Source organism: Vidua chalybeata, chromosome 1, assembly GCF_026979565.1.
Source record: "Vidua chalybeata isolate OUT-0048 chromosome 1, bVidCha1 merged haplotype, whole genome shotgun sequence".
NCBI lineage: Eukaryota > Metazoa > Chordata > Aves > Passeriformes > Viduidae > Vidua > Vidua chalybeata.
Genome location: NC_071530.1, coordinates 58840901 through 58864389, shown reverse-complemented (window position 1 = coordinate 58864389; position 23489 = coordinate 58840901). Strand labels below are relative to the sequence as shown.

Sequence of the window (23489 nt, the reverse complement as noted above, 5' to 3'; positions counted from 1 at the left end):
ATAAATTATTGACAGTAAGTTTTATTGCACTTGTGCTGAGTTAAACAGCTCTGAATTCTTCTGGGGCAAGAAAAACCTATATTTCCAAATTCAGAAAAAACTTTTAAGAGAGACTATATTGACTCATCTACTTAAAATTCTATTAATGCATTAGATGACAAAGATGACTGTTTTTACTTCTTGCATTTCTGTAAAAAATGTGATTCTAAGACAGCCCCATGTCCAAGACTCTGCACCTTGTATGTTCTTCTACACAGACTTCACATGACAACCACAGCTTTTTACTGTCACTATCAATATCCTGTCTTACACTCCTGATTGGGCTGCAAGTAACATTTCCATGCAATACATGGCAAGAAGAAGAAAGAGTGCACTGAAGTCTCTAAAATCATCAATCATGAAGTCTCTTAATTATTTTAATACATATTTGTGCCCTACAATACTTAGCAGGTTTTCAGTACGTTACATGTGCCAACATTGAACGTGCATTTTAAGCGCCTACCATCTAACTAAAATACCAGCTGGCAAGGAAGTGCTTAAGAATTCTATCTGCCATTATATTTTCCTGCTGCTTATATTTCTATCAACACAAATTTACATGGGACAAGAAAAACCAAAGCATTTTATTATAAAAGTTGCCTGACACATCACATAAATGATTTTACCTTTTTGTTCCCACTCTGTGGTTTGGGGCAATGTCAATTGTGTCTGTAGCTGAATCGTGCCTAACCGCCAATCCCAGGTCTGCAATGCAGCACGTTCCATTCTTTTTCACCAATATGTTTTTTGATTTTAAATCTCTGTGGGCAATCGCTGGTTTGCCTGTAAGGGAAAAAAATAGAAGTTGTAAAAAAACCCCAAACTAATCTCCTTTTATTCTAACCCTGCTGCAAATTTTTGTTTGAAGGAACAGAATTCCTTCCAGTTTTGACACTTAATGTGCACCAGGGTACCTCCTGAAATCATTCATTGTAGATTGTCTGGCTGTTCAGGAAAATACCTTTCATGTTTACTGTATTACAACACACTTGCTCCTTTCCCTCTTCCTGCAAGAGTTTATTGCACACACATCCTACTCAAACATTGTCTCAACTCAAAGTTAAGAAGATGCTACATGCACCATTACTTGGTGCCTTTTAACAGGTATTTTGTAGGAAGGATTGTTACACCACAATACTAGAGAAAAGAAGGCAAAAAGCCTTTCAAATTAAGAAGTTCTGTGAATTTGGAAATCATCACAGAGTAGAACGAGCTACTTATGTGTCATCAGAAAAACCAAGAAACCAACCAGTACTATCCACATGACAAGAAGAAAAATGTTAAGATTACCTTGTGTGCCAACAATTTCCATGTGCAGATGAGCAAGACCACTGGCAGTGGACAAAGCTAATTTTATCATTCCTTCCACTGTTACTGTGTACCTGTTCAGGTAATCAAAGAGTGATCCATGCTCATGATAGTCTGACACTAACCACAGCTGAGTCCATGTACCATTGTCTGCAAAAGAGAACTGGCATGAATACTACACATATACGCAACAAATAAACAGTACATGCCACTGTTATACAATGCTTTTGAAGTACAAATTATGGTCTGCAAGTAACTTCTGTAAATTAGACTCTTACTATTAGTTTCTTAGGCTCTTCTATTCCTGTAACATTTTAATGCCTCTGGCAAGGGCTGGTAATACCATGGGAGAGTTTCTGAAAAGCTTAGTGAGTATTCTTGTATTTGAACTAAAACACAAACCACAGAAAACTGATGTCACTATAATTCTGAGGTGTATATTCAGCATGAACTGTTCAGGGTATTAGCCAGGCCCTAATAAATTTCCTGCTAGAGAGGGGCACAGGGAAGAGTGCTGAATGCATGATACAAAACTAATCCTATCACTATCGGTCTAGCATAATATTGTCCAGGCTAACCATTAAAAGTGTTTCAAACTTTGCTCCCTAACTTCTCCAGTCTTCCAATAACCTATCTACCCTAAGCCTGGGAGACAGTTTCCACAGAGGATTTTTCCTTCTGGAGTAGAAGCTCACAAGCAGCCCTCAGACACAAAGTTAAATCCCATCTCTGATGACCTAAATTGCTGGCAAAATTGAGGTTTCCAGGAGGCACAAGGGTAAAGAAAGCAAAAAACACTGAGGAAATCAGTTTGTTTTTGATTGAATTATGACAAACAAGACAGGCCACAATATATTTGTAGATATCCCGAGGCATACAATTGACATATAAGAACTTAATTATTCACATTATTAAAGCAGTGACACAAAATACCTTTAAGTTTAAGCCACAGAAAGAAGACTAACAAAGGAATTCAAATCAAGAGGGGAGCAAAACTATTTTTTACCTAAGAAGTAGAAATATACCTGGGAAAGAACAATCCTGCCACCAAATAGGTTTTCCAATTTTGTTGTGTTACAAAAGCAGACTTGAAAAGTGTTTTTATAGCCAGCTACTTTTACAAAAGAATCTTTCATCTTTTTAGAAGAGCAGTTATCCCATAAAGGATATCTGTTGGACTCCTATCCTGAATTACATAGCCCCTATTCTCTCAGAACAAGTGAGAACACTCGGCACAAGTCAAAAGATGTCTCGTTATGTGATAATCCCTAAAGATTGCTCAAGAATAAAATATGAGGAACATGAAAAAGGGAAGAAAGTTAAGAACTTACTTCCTATTGCAAACATACTGAAAAATTTTTACTTTCCAAATAATACACTTGTCCAGAAAAGCCAGAAGCACAAAACACTTACTCTACACATTGACAGAAACTACCTTTAGAGAAACACTTGTGCTTATCTTAACACTTTGGTGGGGATGGGAAAACTTGCAAACATCCCTTTTATTTGGATGTTTTTAGGGAAGCCATTGATGTCATTAAAAAAATTCCAAAAATAAAAGATAAAAGTCAAAAAACTCATCAAAATTAAAAGGCCTCCAAACACTTCAGAGTAGGAAAAAGACTAACATACATTCAAACAATTCCCATAATGGAAAGAGAACTCTAACTTGTTACATTTACAGGATAGTCTCAACTAAGCTGTTTAAACAGGAGGAAAAAAAAAAAAATCAGACACATTCTCCAACCTGTACAAGACTGGTAAAATGCTACTACTGCTGCAGAAAGAGTCTTTTATGTCCACACAAGGGATGTCTAAGTTTTGGTTTTTTTTAAATGAACAAGGAAATTAAAGATTTTTTTAAAAATCCAATTATTTTCTAGTTAGAACTGCTGCATCTCTTGCTACTTGGCAATATCCAAGCACAAACTCATAGAACTCAGCATAGTATTAAATGTGACTTTTTCCTAAGAGAATTATGATCTCTGAAGAATCAATCCAACAGTATTGGCTTCACTACACCAGTCTTACAGAACCATTAGAAACAGGTATGAGTTCACAGGCACAGAAAAGATGCTTTTAAATACACAAAAAGCTGCAGAAGTTCCAAGTAAATTAACCTTATCACATGAGAATATTTTCTTCACTCAGTTTTATTCTACTGCTTCATCAGTTATGACCCTACATTGCATGAAATAATTCTCTCCCAGGCATTAACATCATACACACTCATTACTTGGTCCTGTATTTTATTTCTTCTCCTGTTTCTTAGGAGTGGGATACCTCAGTAGGTGTCTGTACTAGACACCTAACTGTAAGGAGGGAAGTAAAACTAATTTTAAATAATCTACCAGACCTATTGTGTTTAAACAGGTCTGTAAAAGATGTCAGTTTCTGAAGAATTATCACAGCTTTGATTCAAGACTATAGTGCCTTTGCATAAAGTTCCTCCCCTCTTAACACTATATCTCCTCCTAAGACGGGGAATATGCTGCTGGTTACAGACTCTTCTATTCAGCTTTATCTTGTGTATTACCTGCAAGTTTTAGTATTCAAGCCCTACCTTCCTTCCAAAGAAGAAATATAAGCTGGGCTTACCATCCAGTAAGTCTGAGAAGAACCATGATTCTTTCCTATTATGTGTCATATTTGTAACCCTTCAACCAGATTTTAAGAAGGGACAGTGCTACAATGAAACCGATTATATAAATAATAATTACGAGCAGGCTGAAATGCAGTAATAAGTCCAGTGTCCAGTTATCAGAAGAGACCTACTATGTTTTCTGTGCCTTGCTATATTTGACAAACCATACATTTGTTTAGCACTCCAAGCAGATCATGTTACGATAAACTTAAGTTTTCATATTCTGTTGACAGTAGTTAATTATTACCAAGTAATAATTAACCTGACCTGTAAAATACCTGAGTATTTTTAGCTGCACAGTAAACAGCATCTGCCATGAAGACTTCAATCACAGGATTTGCATAATCAGGTAGGAAAAAGTAATTACACTCAATTACATACAGTAGCCCAGCTTTCCATGATTAGGTAATCTAATTTAGTTTATACACACACAATGATCAAGAATCTCAAACTATTTCAGAATATTCAAAATTTACAAAAAAATTATATGTGTTATTGGAAACATATTTAAGAGATTAATTATGGTTATTTCAGCTATTTCAAGACAGCTGGAAGTATTTTAGACCACCAAGAACACTCAGAAGTAAAAGATTTCAGTTTTTAACTCCAAATAAATATTGAAATTCTGAGAAAAGAAATTTTCAGATTTGTTGTCAGGAGACTGATTACAGTTTGGGAGAAACAGTACTAATGCTCAAGCAAAATCCATCTTAGTAGAGCTGACTCGTGAAGAAAGGAATTTATACAATTGCTATATCAAATATATAATCAAGTTTCAATTAAAATTCAATTGACTGGAATCACTTAAGTGAAAAATGTTTGGGTTTTTTTCACATCAACTCTAGCAAAACAAAAATGTTTTCTGTGGTGTTATGTAGCAAAGTGTTTCAAAGCAGATATTTAGCCTTTTTTGGCACACAAATAATGTACTATTAAAAAAAAAACAGGAAAAAGCAGTGAAAAGATCAGATTCAGATGGGATCTCCAACTAGAAATCTCTTAGAAATGAGATATTCAGGGAGATAGCAGTTTTGTCAGTGATTAGAGCATGACTGGTGTCTTGTTAGCATAACAGCTTGACTTTATCATGTTGACACAGTCATCTGACTAAATGATGGAAAGCACTTGAGCTGTGCAGATTCCTTCTTCTCAGGCTAAAGCCAGAGCTTCAAAAAGAATAAATGGCTGAAATATTACTTCTCAAGAGTCAGGAATTCTGCTAATTTCTTTGCAGCATATTGTTTAACATCACTTTTGGGGATCTACTTACCATGGAAGGTATTCTGACTGAACCAAATTATCATACTGGGGAGTGTGCTTTCAGTTAAGGGGAAGGAATGGAGAAATCAAGGTATTTTAGTGCATAAAGTTATCTGGAAGTGTGCAGTGCAAGACTTCACCTTATTTTAATCTGCCTACAGACAGTTAAGATTACAGCCAGCTAATGCAGAGAAACCTTTACTACTGTAAACTGTGGTTGCTGACACTAATCTTTTGCTATTAGAGTAGTACAGTTAGAGTAGTCCCTGATACAGTTTACCTTCACGTAACTGGGTTAGAAAGAACAACACAAAAAACCATGCACAAAACAAACTATGTGTTTAGATGATACAAAAGAACACAACCTATGGCCCTGAAAGTAACTTCCCTGACCTAGCAGAATTTGGAAGTTAGCACATATTTGCTATGCAAAGAGCTATCCAGAACACAGAAGAGCTTGTCAGGCAGACCACAACTGCAGTTAAAATCATTCATTGCTTCTCAGCCCTCAACTGCCTTAACTGTAGTATTACGGCTTGGTGGTCCCCGGGGGTCCGTCTGGCCCCCCCATCTGGCTCCCGGGGCAGCAGTCGCCATAGGTGTCCCGGATAGCACTGTGCTGGTGAGGCAGCCTGTCTGGGCCCCTAGGCTAGCTCCAAGCCGCTGGCTACTTTGCGAGCAATGGTGGAGTGATTTCAGCTCTTAGTGATTTCAGCTCTGTGCTCACAAAGTGCCTCAGCAGACGCAGGGATGGAGAGAGGTGAAGGCTGTGTGGAGTTCTGTGGAGATGTCTTTATTGGCAGCTTCTGCAAAGGGTTCCAGTGACAGCTCTTCTGTCTGAACTGGGCAAAGGTATGGGTTTATATAGGCTGTTGAGGGATCAGGATTTGTCCTATGGCTGAGGTCGAGGAGAATACGACCTATAGCCTTACAGAGAGATAACAGGGGTCTGATGTGCAGAAGAGGGGTAGCTCTGTTCCACTCACCATGACTCTGCATTTCTTATCTTAGGCTAGTGACCGCCATGGAGGCCTTGCAGGGCCTCTGACTGCTACACTGTAGCACCTATTTCCCAGTAGATTACAGGATGGGAAGCAGACAGATTGGACCAGCTCCTGGAGCCTTCTGAACATGACACAGGTTTGGGGAAGTAGAAAAGAAGAATATGCCATTGAGGCACATGAACGGTCTGAACAGTGTAGTAGAAAAAGGAGTGAAGACAGCAATTCAGTCACAAGCTCTAATCTAAACACACTCTCCTACCCAAAGGAACCCCTTCCACCAATTTTACACTAAATAGCCAGCCAGATGTTCCTCAGCAGTTGTGAAAAACTGCAGTTGAGGTAAGAGGAAAGACCTTATTAATACCTTCAGCAGCAGCAAGAACTGAAGCACACACAAGAACTGAGCTGGTTCTACAGGTCTTTTACTAGTCCTTTGCTAATTTTAAAATTACTAGTATTCCTGTATCTCTGCAGTCATCTTTGCAGTACTTCAGACACACAGATTCTTTAAGTCTAATGACTTTGTGCATTCCAGCTGGACTGTAGTAACTCCTAAATACATTCAAAAGTCAGCCCTACAGAGAAATGGATGCAAACCCTCCACAGACATTACTGCTGTGAATGAATACATATCTTGCACTTGCCACCACATAAACATTCATCAGTTAGCACTAACATCTACAATGAAGGACTGTTCCTTAAGTGTTCCTGGAACACTTAGGTGTTCTTAAGCCATTGTTCTCTAAAGCCATGCTGTGATACACCTTCTCCTTTTGGAGTACTGTGAGAGTGCATCTGCTAAAAACTGGGAGAACTACTCCCACAATGGTCCCTCTATGTTCTCTCGTTTAATGGAATACAGGTGGCCTGAAGTATTCTAAACAAGAATTGAAGAATTAACTTCCTTCAATATTCAGGATTGAATTCTTAGCCCAGGGAGCAAATGGTGTGTACATATTTCCTCACTGAGAGCATGTACAAGGTTATGCTACAAATTAATTCTGTACTGATGGGTTAAAAACAACAATATGGATTTCTGCATCTGCTCAGACAGCAATACTGTTAGAAAACACAGTCAAGAATAGTGGCATTTTCAAAACACATTTTTATCTATTTTTCAAAAACCAGACACCAACTAGTTCTCAATAAAGTACAAGAGCCTTACCCTGAAGACCAAAAACCTCAAATAAGGCCATGACCTATCAGTTAAGGTTTTCTTCTTTGTATGTAAAGCGTATTAACAGAAAAAACAGAAACAATTTCATATCACATTATATTACATTACAAGGAAACATTATATTTTAAACATTATGTTATCAACAATTTCATATCACATTATATTATATTACAATGAAACTAAAGATGACCAAGTCAAATGCTATAGCATCTGCAACACAAACCAGCAAGCAAGAAATTATTTAAAAAATCCCCCATTTAGGAAACCTTCCTCATACCTCCTCTTCACAGCAGTCAAATTATTTTTGGGACAAACTACCTGGAGGTTGCAGGCAAAATGAGACACTGGTATACTTACAGGTGATTTTGTGAAAAGTTACAAGTAAGGTATTGCAATATATCCTTTATGCTTTTAAATGAGAAATAGAAGCTAAAGCTTCTGCAGAGATAGCTCTTCATTTATGGCTTTAATGCAGCTGATCTAATTTTAAACCCAAGCTCCAGATACTCACTCCCCTAGGCCAATCAGAGGAAACTCAAGCTCTTGCAGGTGCTGATAATACCAAATACAATCTTAGGCATGAAAATAAGACAGTTTCTCATGGTAAGCATAGTAAGCTGCAGGAAAAAGTTGCCTGGTATCGTGTTGATCTGCAAGCTCTTGGAGGATAAGTTGCACAAACATCTGCTATGAGCAAGTTAGACAACCCTTTCCTGGAGCACTGTTCTGTACAATCTCTGGATTCTCTTCCTATTCTACAGATTTATACAGAAACATGAAATTAATCTAATGGTAATTAAAAAGAACTTTACACATATACTTGGCCCTCACTAAAACAATTTAAGATTTTCTCACAAAATTGAGAGTCTTAAAAATTCAGCATGTGTGTGAATTATTGACTCCTCCCTAATGTGACAGAATTTTCTGTTACTGCTTTCTTCACTTCATTTGTGGTGCAACATGCAATTTCAGATGAAAATAACTGAATGAAAGAGCATCTTAATATCTTAGCTCCCCTTAATAAAAGAAACTCAAAACTTAAGTTTTGTCAGTTTCTTGGCTCTTTATTGGAATTGCAGGAAAATCCAAGAAACTTTAATCTGTCCAAAATCACAGCAAATCAAAGTTGAAAAAATGGTTCCTCTAACTGGATGATTAAAGGCTTATCAGGAGAGCTTCAGGAAGCAGGTATAGTTTTTTACTACTAGAAACAAATCATTAATTCCATTTTTGCAACAGATTTTCTAATCAGACTTCTAAAAGAATAACGTCTCATAACTCAGCCTTAAGAATAAATCTTCTACCTCCTACTTTACATGAGGACAACAGGATGAGACATGATCTCTTTCAGTCCCACACATCTATATTATTAGGCTATGAGGTAATGACAGCTACAAGTATTCAACAGATGTGTGGGCTCACAGGATATAAGGCATCTTCTTTTTGATACCAAAGCATTTTAAACAAAGCATATTCTTCCGAAAAAAGAGACAGTATACTTTTCCCTTCATTAAATCTATGAAAAGTGTGCCAAAACCCTGAACTCCTGCAGTAACAAAACTATTTTTTTCTACTGTTAAATGGATCCTTTTTTTCCTTCATGCACTGTCTATTCTGACCAGATGCAGAATCAGCAAAATGAATTAATAGTGTCACCAACCTTTGTTGTCTGCAGCTATAAATCCAAGAATGTTTTCATGGCGTAGCATAACTGTCTGATAAATTTCTGCTTCTCGAAACCATGACCGTTCCTCTCTTGAAGAGAAGATCTTCACAGCAACTTCTTCCCCTCTCCACTTCCCCCGCCAGACTTCTCCAAAGCGACCCTTACCAATGCTTTCTTGAAGTACTATAGTTCTTGCGATTGTTCTTTGCACAAGTAAAGGTAAACCTAAAAAGAAGATTTTTACATTAACCTTAAATATCACTCTACAGAATTAGTACTTATCCCATATACTGAATATGAGATCCTATTTCTGTTAGGGATTTCTCTTAGAATGAACATACTCAGTAAGATTTTAACTGCTTGTTGAGGACTGCTAGCAAGCACATAGGTAAGATTCTGCCTTCACCCTTAAAAGGCTGGCTAACAAGTACTCATGCAGATTATGCTAGAAACTACTTCTATGGTTGTAAAAAGCACAACACAAACTTCCTTTCAGTTAGGAATGCTGTCGCTTGCTGAGCCATAAAGTTTTATTTAAATGCAAAAAAAGAAGCAAAAATGAGAAAGTCAGGACCAGGTTTAGGGTGGTTTTTTTTGGTTGCTTGTCATTGATGAAAGTGAGTTTTTTCTTTATTTTTGGAAAAAGAATCTGCCCATAACTCTCCTTGCAAAGAAAGCAATTTAAGAGACTTTTGCTACTGATTACTTTACTTGGCTTATCACTAGATAGTCCATTTCTAAGTTAGTTAAACCACACTTATCAGCAACACCAACCACTGAAAATCCACACTCATGCCCAAATGTGCCAATAGCACTTTAGTAATCCTGAGTCACTGTAAAATAGGAAAACATCCTTGTAATGCAAGCTTCCCACTTTAGAGGCCATTCTTGTGCATCTCACTGTAATTATAATTTATAAAAATATTTACATTCATCAAGGTTTTATTGCTTTGGAACATTTACATGCTTTCAACACAAAGCACCTCTTCAGTAATTTTATACAACAAGCCACACTGGCATCCCTCAACCAGGCTGGGCTTTTGTTTATTTTAAATCTTTCCTGTTGAACTACAGAGCTTGTCACTAGATTCCACACTGATAATACACTGCAGTATGAAAACATCAGCCAGGTTATCTGTTTACAATAAGCTCTTTTGGTATAGGATTACTTCACTTTAACCAAACACTTTACAAAGTAGTCTGTTATTCTATAATCACTGTTCCAATATCTGACAGAACACCTGCATTTCCTTATGTTATAGAAAATAAATCCCAACTAATAGCTCAGATAATTAATTCTTGTCCACCTTTGGACAGTCTTTGCTAACAGCAGCACTAGAAGAACATCTGATCTGGTTGGCAGCATTGCCACGCTTGTGTCTCAGTCTGAGAAGAGCAAATTAAAACACTGCAGTGTTCAGAACAGCTCCTCAGAAATTCTAGACCCACAGTAATTTTCTGTATGGTCTATGCTGACAACATACCTACATGAAGATAGGAAGGAAAAAAATGTACACCATACCAGCAATTTCTTCATTGTCAGGTACTGTAATAATTTCTATTGAGAAATTTAAAACTTTTGCTGTAATAGTCCTCAGGTGAATTGTGCTGCATGCCCAAACTATAGAGGCTCTTCTGTGAAGCCTAACCTTCATTCCTTATGGACAGACTTTTGAAATGCAGAAGAGGCCAGACTAAAACAACCACAGGACCAAATTCAACCCTGAAAATGTAAAATTTGACTGGATTGGTCAGATAAAATTTCTTCCTTAGAATTTATGCACTACTGCAAAATCTATAAGCAAATGCCAAATAGAAGCTGATCTTGTGTACCTGAAACAGGCGATAGGCCATACAGTTGTATCAGAAAACTGTTTGATATTCCCACTCTCAGATGCACTGCTCTCAACTTGCTGCGCCTTTTATAGACATCTCTCCTTGTTTAACATATATGTCCAAGGATATCAGCTATCTGCTAAACATATACTAACCTCTAAACCTTCTAGACAGAAAGCGTTTCAATTTCACATTACAAATTCCCATTCATGACATTAACATGTCACTGTAGGATAAAAACCCTACTGTGATCTATCCACTTACTCCTATATTTCTTTTTACAATATTTACAAGATACAACTTGCTTCTGTTTGTCTGAAACTAATCTTTCCCTTACTACTGCTTCTTCTAGAAGCCTGGAATCCATATTTATCTTGCATTCATAGCAATTAATTACAGACTCTGTTGCAACTGAGCAGTTTCCTCATTTTGCTATAGAAGATACACAGCCCATATGTATCACCAGGAACTTGAGCAACTGCTGTACTGTAAACCAGACTGCCTGAAAAGCATCTCTCAGCATCTACAGCCTCAGCCTTTCACATACACATTGAGCATGACTGTACTTCAAGCTCTTGGATACACCTTCTTTTAACTGTGCATGAAGAAAGATGATAGCCAGATTGCCAATCAGGAGAACAAGAAAATTTGAGCCCATATTAAATTCAACAGCAGCTCAGTGTCTGACACATTGTATTTAGGTCATCCTGACACCATGGTCATCTGACTTATTCCTGAAACCTTTATCATCATTTTCTTATATCATAAATCATGCTCAAGCCTTCTGAAAGTTTAACAAAAAAAGAACGTTCATTTTCTTTTCCAAATATTAAGTGTACTTTGATTAGTTTAGTGACCTTCTAATGCATAAGGAGTTTGTAACTAAATTGGATCATTCAGGAATTAAGTTCTAGAGCACTACAGGTAGCCAACAAAAGCAGCTGCTAGAATTTTGTTCCTGTTTAGAAGTCTCTACACAGAAGACTTCCTCTGATGAGTAATAAAAAAACCCACCATTCTATGAACTGTGAAAAATCTTATTCCCTTCAAGCTTGTATGAATTGCAAAATAGTTCTTAAGAAGCCTTATATTCACTTCAACTGATTCAACTTTGCATTGATTTCTGTGACCCTTTAGATTTCTAAATAGCTTAAGTTCCTGCTGGAAGCCGCGTACCAATACTCTCCAAAACTTCTCCTCGTTATAGGCAATTCTTCCTACTCCCTTGTAACTGACTTCGTCATTTGTGAGTTAAGACAGTGACAGATGGGCGTCCCCATCTGTCTATAAAATATGTAGTTGGTATTTAGAGATCTGCATCATCATCTGAAAATCATTCTCAGCTCCAAGAAGCTTGGAAATCCTTCTCTTAGAAACTGTAGCTTTGCCAGAAGGATCTATTTTAGATGTTCCATTAATTCCTTTTGTGGAGTATCTCCTTATTTCAGGTCTTGTTCATCATGGAACAACATGGCAATACTAATGTTAAGTCAAGAAAGAATAACTAATAGCAGCTTACTATTCATCATTGCAGCAAATGAATCCTACTCCCTTTTGGTCTGAATAGGAAGCTAATTTTTAGAGTTCTGATTATTTCTCTGTTTGTACACTTCTCATCAGAGAATACTGAACTAACAAAATTGGTAGAATCCTTTTTATTTTACTATGAGCTTTTCTGGTCTCTCAGCATGAATTTAAGAGTAGAACATGGCTTTTGTGCTACCAAATGAAACACTTCCTTAGCTGTGCCTCTTGGGTCTGGATTATTTTGCCTGTTTTGTACATTTCCATTGTGTTTTGGCAACCTCTTGTCCCAACACCATCCCTTTCAGATAGTTCAGTTTCTGACAGGGTTAAGCACTGTTTTAACTAGCAGCTGTGACTTTTCTCCCTTTAGAGACCCTTTTCTCTGCCCCCAGTTTATTCCACATAGGTACACTCTTCTCAACTTTAAATGTGCTTTACCCAAAGTCTGGATTAAAATACACATTTAAATGAGATTCAAAAGCTGCAGGCATACTTCAGGACACACAGAAGTTATCAGTTCAAGTGCTAGGGCACTGTGAATTTGTAGTCATTGATTGACTAATTTTGAGACAAAGTGACACAAGTCATTGCAAATACACACAATGCCAACAATACAGAAAGTAAGTACCTGAAGCATCTCCTATTTCACTGTCATAATCAAAGTGAAGTAGAGAACACTAAATAAGACTAATATTGGTCTTACAACAGCTCAACAACACGGAACTCACTGCAGCTAAAGTTAAAAGATTCCTTTTAATGAAACATTCAGCCTTGCTTTACAGCCGTTCAAGCATAAAGGCAAATTAGTGAAGAGGCTTCCTTAGGGATAAGTCAAATTCAACCACATTTGTTGGTTTTGCTCCTTGGATGCATTCACCAGTAGCCAATGTTCAAATACCATAGCAGGTCAGGTGCTCTGGGAGTCTAGACCAGCCTGAGTGCTTTGAATTCAGCTCTGAAAGCTTAGCAATTCCCTAGCACACTCCTTTTACTTAATGAGTAATTTGCAAATAGGCAAGGGAAGGGTCAGTAGTTTCTAGCCATGTGCTCCACAGGAAGAATCGTAAGTTTCTTCTAACTTGGATTCTCTGCTTTTCAAGGGCTTATTTTGAAGGAGTACTTCCAGAGTTCTCAAAAAAAAAAAGAGAGGTTCAGAATCACCACAGGTAAGAAGGCCAGAAGAAAAAATTGAGGATAATTCCTGATAATGAATGAAAAGACCAATTAACAACTGAGTTTGAATTTCAATTAGAAATTGTTTTCAGTCTTCCTTAGGAAAAGCCTAGATCTGCAGACATGAAGTAGAGAGTGTTACACTTCTAATAGTGTAGCAATTATATATATCAAATCTTTCTGGATTCCACAATATGTAAACCTCTGACTCCTCCATATTATCGACATCTCTGACTACTGCATACCCCTCCTAGAACAAACATAACTGGAGACCTAAGTCCAGCATTTGAATTTTCAAGCTCTAGCCCAATATATTGGAAGTTCTATTAACCACTTTCATTATCTGACTTAGTTACTCCTGTTAGTAAAGAAGAAAATTGATATAAACACAAATTACTAAATTTGTTCTCTCCAGTTCTAACCAGAAAATAACTTACCCTTATCAGTTTCAAATCTTATTGGACACACAAAAGCTTTCTTAGCTGAAACATACTGACCTACACACCTAGTGCAAACTCACCTTCTTTAGGGAAGATATGACTAAAATTAATTTTTGATCTAGATTTTAAACAAGGCCAGCAAGTTACATTAATTTTATTTGACAAAGCAATGGACTCTAAACAGTTTTACCAGTTACTGTCCTTGGAAAACAAAAACAACCTAGATGCTTGGGTTTTGTTGCTTAAATTTTTTCCAGTTCTGGGAAAATAAAAGATACAACAGTTGACACTCAAACACCATATTTATTTGTAAAAAGTGTTCTGAAAGGGCATGGTTGTTTTAACACATATGTTTGAAAGTAGCAGGAATAATTTTCAGTATAAAATTATTTAAATTTTATATAGTAGAAGGTTGGTAAAAGGTTGCAGTACACAATTTGATGTCTCCTTCCCTAACACGGACCAAAGATTAATTAATTTATCCAATGATTTACCTGGCACATCATCCCCTAACAACACCTATTAAACTACATTTCTATGACACAGACCACCATAATCCTATAAGCAATAAACGGTCAGAGTTACAATAGCCGAAACTCTATGCAGTGAACAGACTAATGCCTCATCTTCCCAGAGCAAGACCTCTTCAAGTTAGAATTAAAACAAAAAAAAAACCCACAAAATCAAGGGTCAGACATAGTCTGCATACTGCATCCATCCGATATACAGAAATACTATTTGCAATTGAAAAATATCTTCTGTAAGGAAAGAACTGTCTAAAATAGTAACTCAGAATATTCTTCATACACCAATAACTACATCTATAAATTAAGTTTCAATTTAAAGCTAAAAAATATCCTTCACAAAATTATCTAAAAACCACAGAAGATGGTTGTTTAGATAGGCTGTACAGAACAAAAAGGTAAATGACAGCCTTACAGAAACCCAAAACATTTACAATAGATGACTGCAATATTCCCTGAATTATATAATTTATATAAAGGCTAGTTTGAGAATGATAAGGAAGAGCAGCAACAATTCAGTGTTTCTTTTTCTTCACTTATTTCCATACATTGAATCTTCACTGATGTTGACTGAATGTACATGGAAATTTCTTTTCTAGTATTTCCTCCAGTTAATTATAAGTTTAAGCAGATTTGACAATATTAAAAAAAAAAAAGTAGATGTCTTACAAGGCTTTTAAGCACAGAGTAACTACTACTAGAAGTGTCACATTACCTGATCCAGAACCTGAAGTTGTCATATCATAAATTAAATCCTTTAAAGTGGTTCCTTCTGATATAAAGGGACGATCCAACGAAGGGTCTTCTTCGCTTGGCACACGATGATGAATTACAGTACGATTATGACAAAGGTATAGAATCAACATCAGTGAAATGCAGACAAAGCAGACAGGTCCAGCAATGACAGCAGCCAGTTCCACAGGTCCTAGGTTAGAAGCTGATTTTTCTGGAGTAGGGCCTGAGAGTTAAAATAAAAGAAAATTATAAAAAACATTAATTTTCTTTTATTCTACTAAACTTATAGTATCCCACAACAATACTCAAATTATTTTAATGGATTTGTTAAAGCTTTTGCACAGTAACTTTTTTTCAGAATCAAAGTACTACAAAGGACAAAAGCAATGTGCTTATTTACACTTTTCATTTAAGTCTTCAAAACTGTCCCTAACATCCCTATCCAGAAGATAACTCTGGACAATTTAAATGTCATTAAATTGTCTTTACAGAATCTAAGTTGTACCTAAAGTACTTCCTTCAAATTTACCTACACTTTCACTCTTCCAGAATTCTGTTGGAAAAAACGAAAAAAAAAATCCAAGAAACAAAAGAGTAAAAATCCCAACCCCCTTACCTGGTGTTGGTATTGGAAGTTCTACTTTATTGCAGAGAGGTGTGTTACAGCAATGAGACACAGTATGGACTCCATCTCTGGTGGAGGGGGAACAAACAAATGGCCTGTCTCGGGGAATCAGATCAATTTCTGCTATACACATACTGTTGCGCATTATTTTGTCTGCAGTTCTCGTTACTGAGGCAAAACATACTCCATCTGTCATACACGTAAAGTTGTCTTTTGTACATAGCTGGCAGTAACACTCTAATTCTGTATTGAGAAAAAAACATTAATGTTCGTATTGGTATATGTTCTGAGAAGCAATTTGAATGACTAAAGAAATATAAATTCAGAATGCTAGGAGGCTGTTTTGCTTACATAAACATAGAACAGCAACACTAAAAAAAAACAACAATGCTACAAGGCCTTTTAGTGGGACAATAAAATTGGAAGATGAGCAGAAGAAAGTAATATTTAGATCTGAAATCATCTCCCTTTACACAATAATGTATTAAAAGACAAAGGCTAAAATCCTTGCTGCTGTTCAGGTAAAGAAGCACCACTACAGTTCCTCCTACAAAAGTTCTAGACTTTCAAAACAACACTGCATGCAAGTCTGATATTTTCAAACTGAATACAAATAATGCCATTTTTTTCGACAATAACCACAGGTATGGCTTAAGTAAGTGACAAATCAGATGCTGCTGGTTACCCAAGATTAGTATATTATGCATTACTTGATGGTTTCCATTTTGTGCCAAAAGGGCAAATACCAGCTTAACCCTCATTAAAAACCAAACCCTGCATGATCCCTCCACAGAAGCATAATGTGGTTTAGACTTACTATTCATGAAGCTCTCTTACATTACTCAAGGTGGTGATTCACTAAAGCTATCAATTGCAGTAGTAAAGGAGAGGGTATGGGGAAGGAAGCAGGAATGACAGGCTAATCACCATAAGATGATCAGGTTTCATTCTTCACATTGCAGAAGTTCTTGGAGAAGGAAGACTACTACTTCTAATTTCTTTCTGCAGTCCTTCCTGCATTTACAGCACCAAAGCCATGCAGAAAATGGTGCAGGAGCAACAATGAAAGTATCAATACATCTTGAGTCCACTTGTTCAACTGTGAAGAGCAAAAACTAGCCTAGAACTTGTGTACATGCACACAGAAACATTAAAATACAGAACTTAGACACATTTAAAATCTTCAACATTTATGATCACAAACCAAAAAAAGCCCTGAGCCATAAAAATAGTCTCTTTCAAGGCTACATACAAAAACTCACACCAAAAGGATGAGGATTAACTGGTGGCAATCAAAAGGTCCCCCAAATCTGAAATCTGGCATTTCACCTAAATTAAAGAATTTAATATAACCATATGGATTGCCTTGGATTTCACACCCCTCTCTGTCACTGGTTATCATGGAATTAAATAAATGGCACTCTGACCTCAAACACATATGTATGTAATCTCAAAGTTTGAATCCTGAGAAACATTCTTTTAAAACACCCCCTTCCAACATGATTTTGAACCAAACTGTATCACTGCCAATCATCTTCTACTGTTACTGAAGAGATTTGATCAAATTCTTAGGACCCACTATAGAAAGATAACCCTGTTTCAAAGAGATTCACCAGCACACAAACCAGTCAGAAAACGGGAGAAAGAAAACCCTACAAATGGAATTAGATTTTTTTTTTAACTATGAAGATTATTGAAAAAAATAATTAGAAGGTAGATGAAATGAGAACTGCTGTTCAGGAAGGTAAAGCTTAACAGCATCACTTTTTGCACATCTTTCCCTGCCTCATCATGGAGGTAAGGAAAGTCTTATTATCCAGAGTTTAACTACAAGAAAATTTAACATTTTCATATTGCTGTCCCTTTGGTAATTTATGCCTGAACAAATATTTTTCAATCTACCCAAACCATTAAAAATTTCCTAAAATATCTACACACACTATTTCTTTCAACTTTTAAAGTGAGCACACCTTTATCTCACTTGCTTAACCCATGACTTTTACCTACTTAAACAGTAATTGTGGCTCATCACAACAGCACATACATCTGAATGCCTACAGCAAGAGACAGATATTCAGTGAGATATATTTACATTGAATCACCGTGCAGTGGCCAAGTTACTTGAACTGAAAAATTACATTTGGGTTGCCCTTGTTACACTTATTCATCTTCCTGGTCTTGTGAAGCTGTAGAGACACACTGTTCCAATCATGACTAAATAAAGCATTTTGTGCCCTATCTTCCTCATTCACTTTGCTCCCACCTCTCTTTTGCTATAGAATTCCACTTAGTGCAATTTGATAAAATTTACACTTTCGTTCTGGTTTGACGCCACTATCTTCTTGTCTCCTGACAAGACACAATTCACTGTCACACACATCGGAATGATTTCCTTGGCATAAATAAATCATTACTCCCTTCTGAAGCTACTCTCTGCCTCCCATAAGAGGGCAAAACAATGCCTAATCAGCTGAATAGTAAAGCTTCTAGGAATACAGGTTTTACTGCACTCTAGTAGACACGTTCTTAAAAAAAAAAACAAAACCAAAAAAACAAAAACTTGTTAAAAATGCTTCAGACCTCTTCCTACTCTGGCCACTTAACAGTTCTTCATGCCTTCCAACTCGAGCAAGTAACAGTAGAATTTTCATGTTTTAGTAAAAGGTAGACTAATTCAGCATCTTCAGCAACAATCCATACCAGGAGGCAAAAACATGGAATCGGAATATCCTTGCCCATATCTCATTCTCCAGTTATCTGTGTAACTGAACATAAAATACAACTACACGAACACATCATAGAAGAGATTTAACATCACCATGAGGTGTCAATGACCAACTACAGTTAAATCACTTAATTACTATAAGGAAGTGTTTTCACTTATAACTGATATAAAATAAAAAAAATGCCATACTCTTGTCCTCTTGGAGATAGAATTTTTTGCTTTTTGTCCAAGTAGTTTCTGTTATTCTCAAAGAAATGTTACAGTAGTTTAAAAAACTCAAACAAAAACCAGTCAGATGTCCAAGTTCACTTTAATAAATACATACATTTCTAGTATGGAATGATAACAGAAAGAGATGAGAAACTGACAATTCTGATGTCAGCTGACCTTCCAGAGCCAGTAATCTCTCAGGTAAAACCCATTTCAATGCATTTGGTGAACACAGTTTAAATCTACTACCAAGAAAAGCACTTTCAAAACTACTGAAGAAGAGTAAAAAAGTCTTCAATCAAGTCTGTCCTTGGCAGAGAATATATTTTTAAAAAATTATGATGACAGTTTTTGGATGGAACCACTAGCATGAAACTCCACTACCAACTAGTGAAAGTTCATGTCTGTTTACATGATACAAAGTTGGGGAAATGACAGTACAAGCAGCTAAACAAATGCACTGGAAATCATACAGACAATCAGGGACATAGCCAAGAGCAGAAATTGGGTCAACATAGCAATGTAGTTCCTTGTGCATCGCATTTTCTCACTGCACCATTGCCACTCTACATAGTAATTTCTGCTTTTTGAGACTGACTACCCTAAAAGAAACAGTGAGACAATGCTGTTGTGAAAGTGGGGGTGTGTGCATTATGACATTATCATACAAGTTAACAGCATACTTCTCATATCACAAGATTAACGTCTTGTGTTGAATACCATTACTTGTGTAGTTGCTCAAACTCTGAGTTTGACAGTTTTGCCTTTCCTTTACCAAGTCTCTCTTGCACAAATGTTGCAGTCTGGAAAGCCCCCAGTGAGGGTAACGCAAGCTGGCTGCATAAATGAAACACTGAAATTATGCAGCTTGACAAGACTTAAAATTAGCTGGCTCAGATATTAATACCATATACAAAATGTGAACAGAGAATTAAGTACACTCTAACCACTTAACTTTTACAAACCTGCATCAAAACCAGACTGTTACCTACTGAAACAGTCTTTTTTGTATATGCTTTCTGAAGAAAGAAAATTGCAGAAAGACTTTTTTAGTTACATAAAACCCTATTAATCACTATGTAACATTTGTTTACATCCTGCATCACTTCTTCAACCAGACAGTTTAGCACAGAACACCACCTTCAGCCAAAGAATTTTTAGTTGGAAATTTTAAGTTGAGACATTGTTTTCCAAAGGATGCTAACAAGGAGCAGTACAGAAGTTAAAACTTGTGAGGTGCTCTAAAAAACCTCAAACTCGCATCTTATTGCAAACAATTAACAATTTCACATTGTTAATACTTCATTTAATAATATACCTTTGCTTTACAATTTTAAAAAAGACAAATAGTCGCAGCACCCAAAAGCAACATTTTGCTAAAAAAGACACTTCTCTTGTGATATTACAACACGGAAAATATAAATTTTGAAGCAAAATTTCAGCAGAAAGTAGAACTTCATCAGAAGAGCAATCACAATTCTTGGTTCCACAAGATGCAGAGTTTCAAGGGATAAAGGAGCAAGGCTATGATGGGCAAGAGACAAAACCAGATTTTTTAGGAAAAAAGGCATAATATATAACAGTGCAAATGTCAGCTTCTGAGTCTGTAATTCAGACAATCACCTCAAACAATACACCTGACTCATCTCTGAACTCTTTTAGCTCAAGATACAAAAAGGTTTTGGTCTTAAAATATCTGGGACATGGGTACAGTTTTTAAAACCACAATAGTTCATGGCCTCCACTAACACATTCTCACAAAGGCACTAATTAAGTTTCACTGTTGTAAAGTAACAGCACTAGGTATCAAGTTTTCAGGAAAACTTTCACATAGATTTCATCCATCTTTGTTAAGCAAAACTTCCTTCCTGCAAACAGCAGGTCTTGTCAAACAAATTGATCAACTCAAGAAAACGGACAAATTACTATTAAATACCCACAACTTACAAGTAACAATAAAACCTCGTGTAAAATCCCAATTTCAGAAAAGTGATATTATATTCTGTGCAATGTAGGTGGCAAATGGCACTTTTAGTTTTCTTGTCGTCTATCCAAAACACTACCCAGAGATATATGTTCATGCCTCTTAGAGCATGATACAGTAACAATTTGTTTCTTCTTTGGTAGACGAATAGGCTTTAAAAAAAAAAAACAAACTGAAGAAAGCTAAATTTAAAAGCCCAGATAATAATTTTACAAGCATTATGAAAACAGAAGGATCTTTACTTGTACTTTTAAGTTTACTCCACCATAATAATCAGATTGCTATCTTTATTCGCAGTTAGAAGCAACTGTCTGAATGCAAGAGTTTCCAAGTGGTGACTTCCCAGAACTTAGACTAGACTATGGCCTACACAGTGAAAACCAGAAAGCTTATTTTCAGACTCTGTCTTAAAAATTAAGGCTGTTCTACTGTTCAGCTAGCTGCTGGGATTCATTACATGCCTGACCTCTGTATAAACCGTATCGCAAGATGACTCATCCACATAGTAACATCAGCACATTGCACAACAGCCCCAGCAGAAGCAATCAGAAATTGCTCAACTTCTGTCAACCCACAATAAGAAGTACCAGTAGCCAAATCATACCTTGAACTACTTTATCAACTTAGACCACAATGTTCAGGCAAATTAACTGCCTTACCCATACCAGGGCCTCTGGATGAGTTATGGATCAGGAACCCTGGATTCCTCCCAGTTCCACTGAACAGAGAGGATTTCTCTTTTTTTAAACAAAAGGCAGCACACCACCACTTCCACCTGTAAGGTTTTGTATGGAAGTCTGTTGCCTTGTTTTCACACAAAGCTTTTAGACTTTAATTTCATGCCTTAGATTAAGGGAAAACTTTTGATTGATGGGAGGCATTAAAAGGGAAAAAGTTCAAAGCTCAAATTGAACTAAAATTTCCTTCAACATCGAAATTGAATGCGTTACATAAGAAAACTTTAAATTATTAAAGCCTGCTGCACCTTTTCAAGAATACAAGAACAACCCATGGGTAACTTAAACTTATTTCAGCGTGTCCACAACAGAGATCTTGCATCGCCTTCAGTAAGAATATGGGTGATTAACACTACATGTTAATACAGCAAGTGATGCTTTAAATAACTTTTTTTTTTCAGCATGACTACCATTCTAGACTGAATTATGGTATAGATTCAGACTGAGGGATGTCTCAAAGCTGTAACTGAAAAAGTTGTGGTGGTTCTCCACTTCCTCTTTAAAATCCAAAGCAATATACAATCCATTAGGCCATATGTCCCAAACTGCTACCCGCAGAACAACCTGCACATTTAAAAAAACCAAAACGAAAAAAGAAAACTACCCAAATCTTCCATTTATGAATGCTGTCAAGCACTCCAATGTTTCATGCATTAGCTCTGCAACAGCACAGCTCTGATATCAAATCTCTCTCGCAAAAAAACCACAGGTACAGGAGACTGGAGGAACACAACTGTTTTGCTGTACAGTATTCACCCAAAGATTTAATTTCCACACGGCTCGATCCTCACCGAGCACACAGGCGAGGGCGTCCTGGACCAAAACTTCACCTGTCCCTCCACCACCGCGACAGCAGCACACGGTGCTCCGGCGTGCAGCACTGCAGGGGCAGCCCCTTGCCACCTCCGCGACGTGGGACATTCAACACGTCTCTGCACCGACCACTCCTCTCGGGCACCGCTACGAGCGCCCTGCGGAGGCCCGGGGGCTGCCGCTCCTGCCGCTGCCGGCGCACCCCGCCCGGGAGCTCTCAGGAGCTGGCGGACAGATAGACGGGGGAGCTCCGGCCGCTCCAGGAACTTAAGTAGCCTTCGCGGGTCAAGACCACACACACCCACCCGGGCAGACATCAGGACACAAAGTTACCCCGGGCAGATACCGCCCGAAGCGCTGCTCAACGGGGGCGAGGAAGTAGTGGTGGGGGCCAAGGTGAGCCCTCCCCGCCGCCCCTCCCGCGGAGTCGCCGCCGCTCTCGGCCAACCAAGGGCCGAGCGGTCCCCGCCGGGCTCGGACACCGGGGGTAGGTGACTCCGCCCCAGCCAGCCCCTCCGCCATGTTGTTGAAAGGAACCGGCGGGGACCCGCCGCCCCCCGCCGCTCTCCTCACGCACCCCCACACCCCACTCCGGACACCACCGCCGCGCCCGCTGCCTCCTTCCGCCCCCGCGTCCCCCTCCGCACTCACCACCAGCCGCGGGGCAGAGCAGCGCGGCCACAGCCAGGCACAGCAGGGCCCAGGGACGCCGCCGCGGCCGCCGAGCAGCCACCGCCATGTCCCGGCCGCGACTCCCCGGAGCCGGGATCCGCCTCGCGACGCGCGCCCGCTCCGCCCGCCCAGGGACCGGCGCGGCACTCCCGCTGCGTGCGCCCTCCCGGCCCGTTCCGGCCGCGAATGCCGCCGACGCGGCGGCGGCGGCGCCGCCTGATTGGTCGCCGCGCCCCAGCCCCGCCCCCCGGCGGCTGCGGGCAGCCCCGACAACAACAGGCGGCGGGAGCGGGTCGCGACCTGCGCCGTCGCGGGGCGGGGCGGGGCGGTGGCGCTCGCGGTCCCTCTCTCCCTCCCGGCGGGGCGGGGCCGGGCCGGCGGGAGGGCGGC

The 23489-nt window shown here is 38.4% G+C and overlaps 1 protein-coding gene across 3 annotated transcripts in view; it reads right to left on the bottom strand.

The window, feature by feature from the left end:
• TGFBR1 (transforming growth factor beta receptor 1) overlaps positions 1–23263 on the bottom strand; it is a 34938-nt gene extending 11675 nt beyond the window's left edge. Inside the window, exons 1-6 of one of the 3 annotated variants that reach the window (XM_053941623.1) lie at positions 23079–23263; positions 15950–16201; positions 15314–15556; positions 9093–9323; positions 1330–1497; positions 666–822 (exon numbers count right to left, since the gene is read on the bottom strand). In XM_053941623.1, the coding sequence (XP_053797598.1) occupies positions 666–822; positions 1330–1497; positions 9093–9323; positions 15314–15556; positions 15950–16201; positions 23079–23166 (1139 nt within the window). In that variant the 5' untranslated portion in view covers positions 23167–23263. Of the gene's footprint in view, positions 1–665; positions 823–1329; positions 1498–9092; positions 9324–15313; positions 15557–15949; positions 16202–16885; positions 16958–22405; positions 22437–23078 lie in introns of those variants that run through there. The other 2 variants (XM_053941630.1, XM_053941636.1) reach the window with 2 other exon arrangements.
• Between the last annotated feature and the right edge of the window lie 226 nt (positions 23264–23489).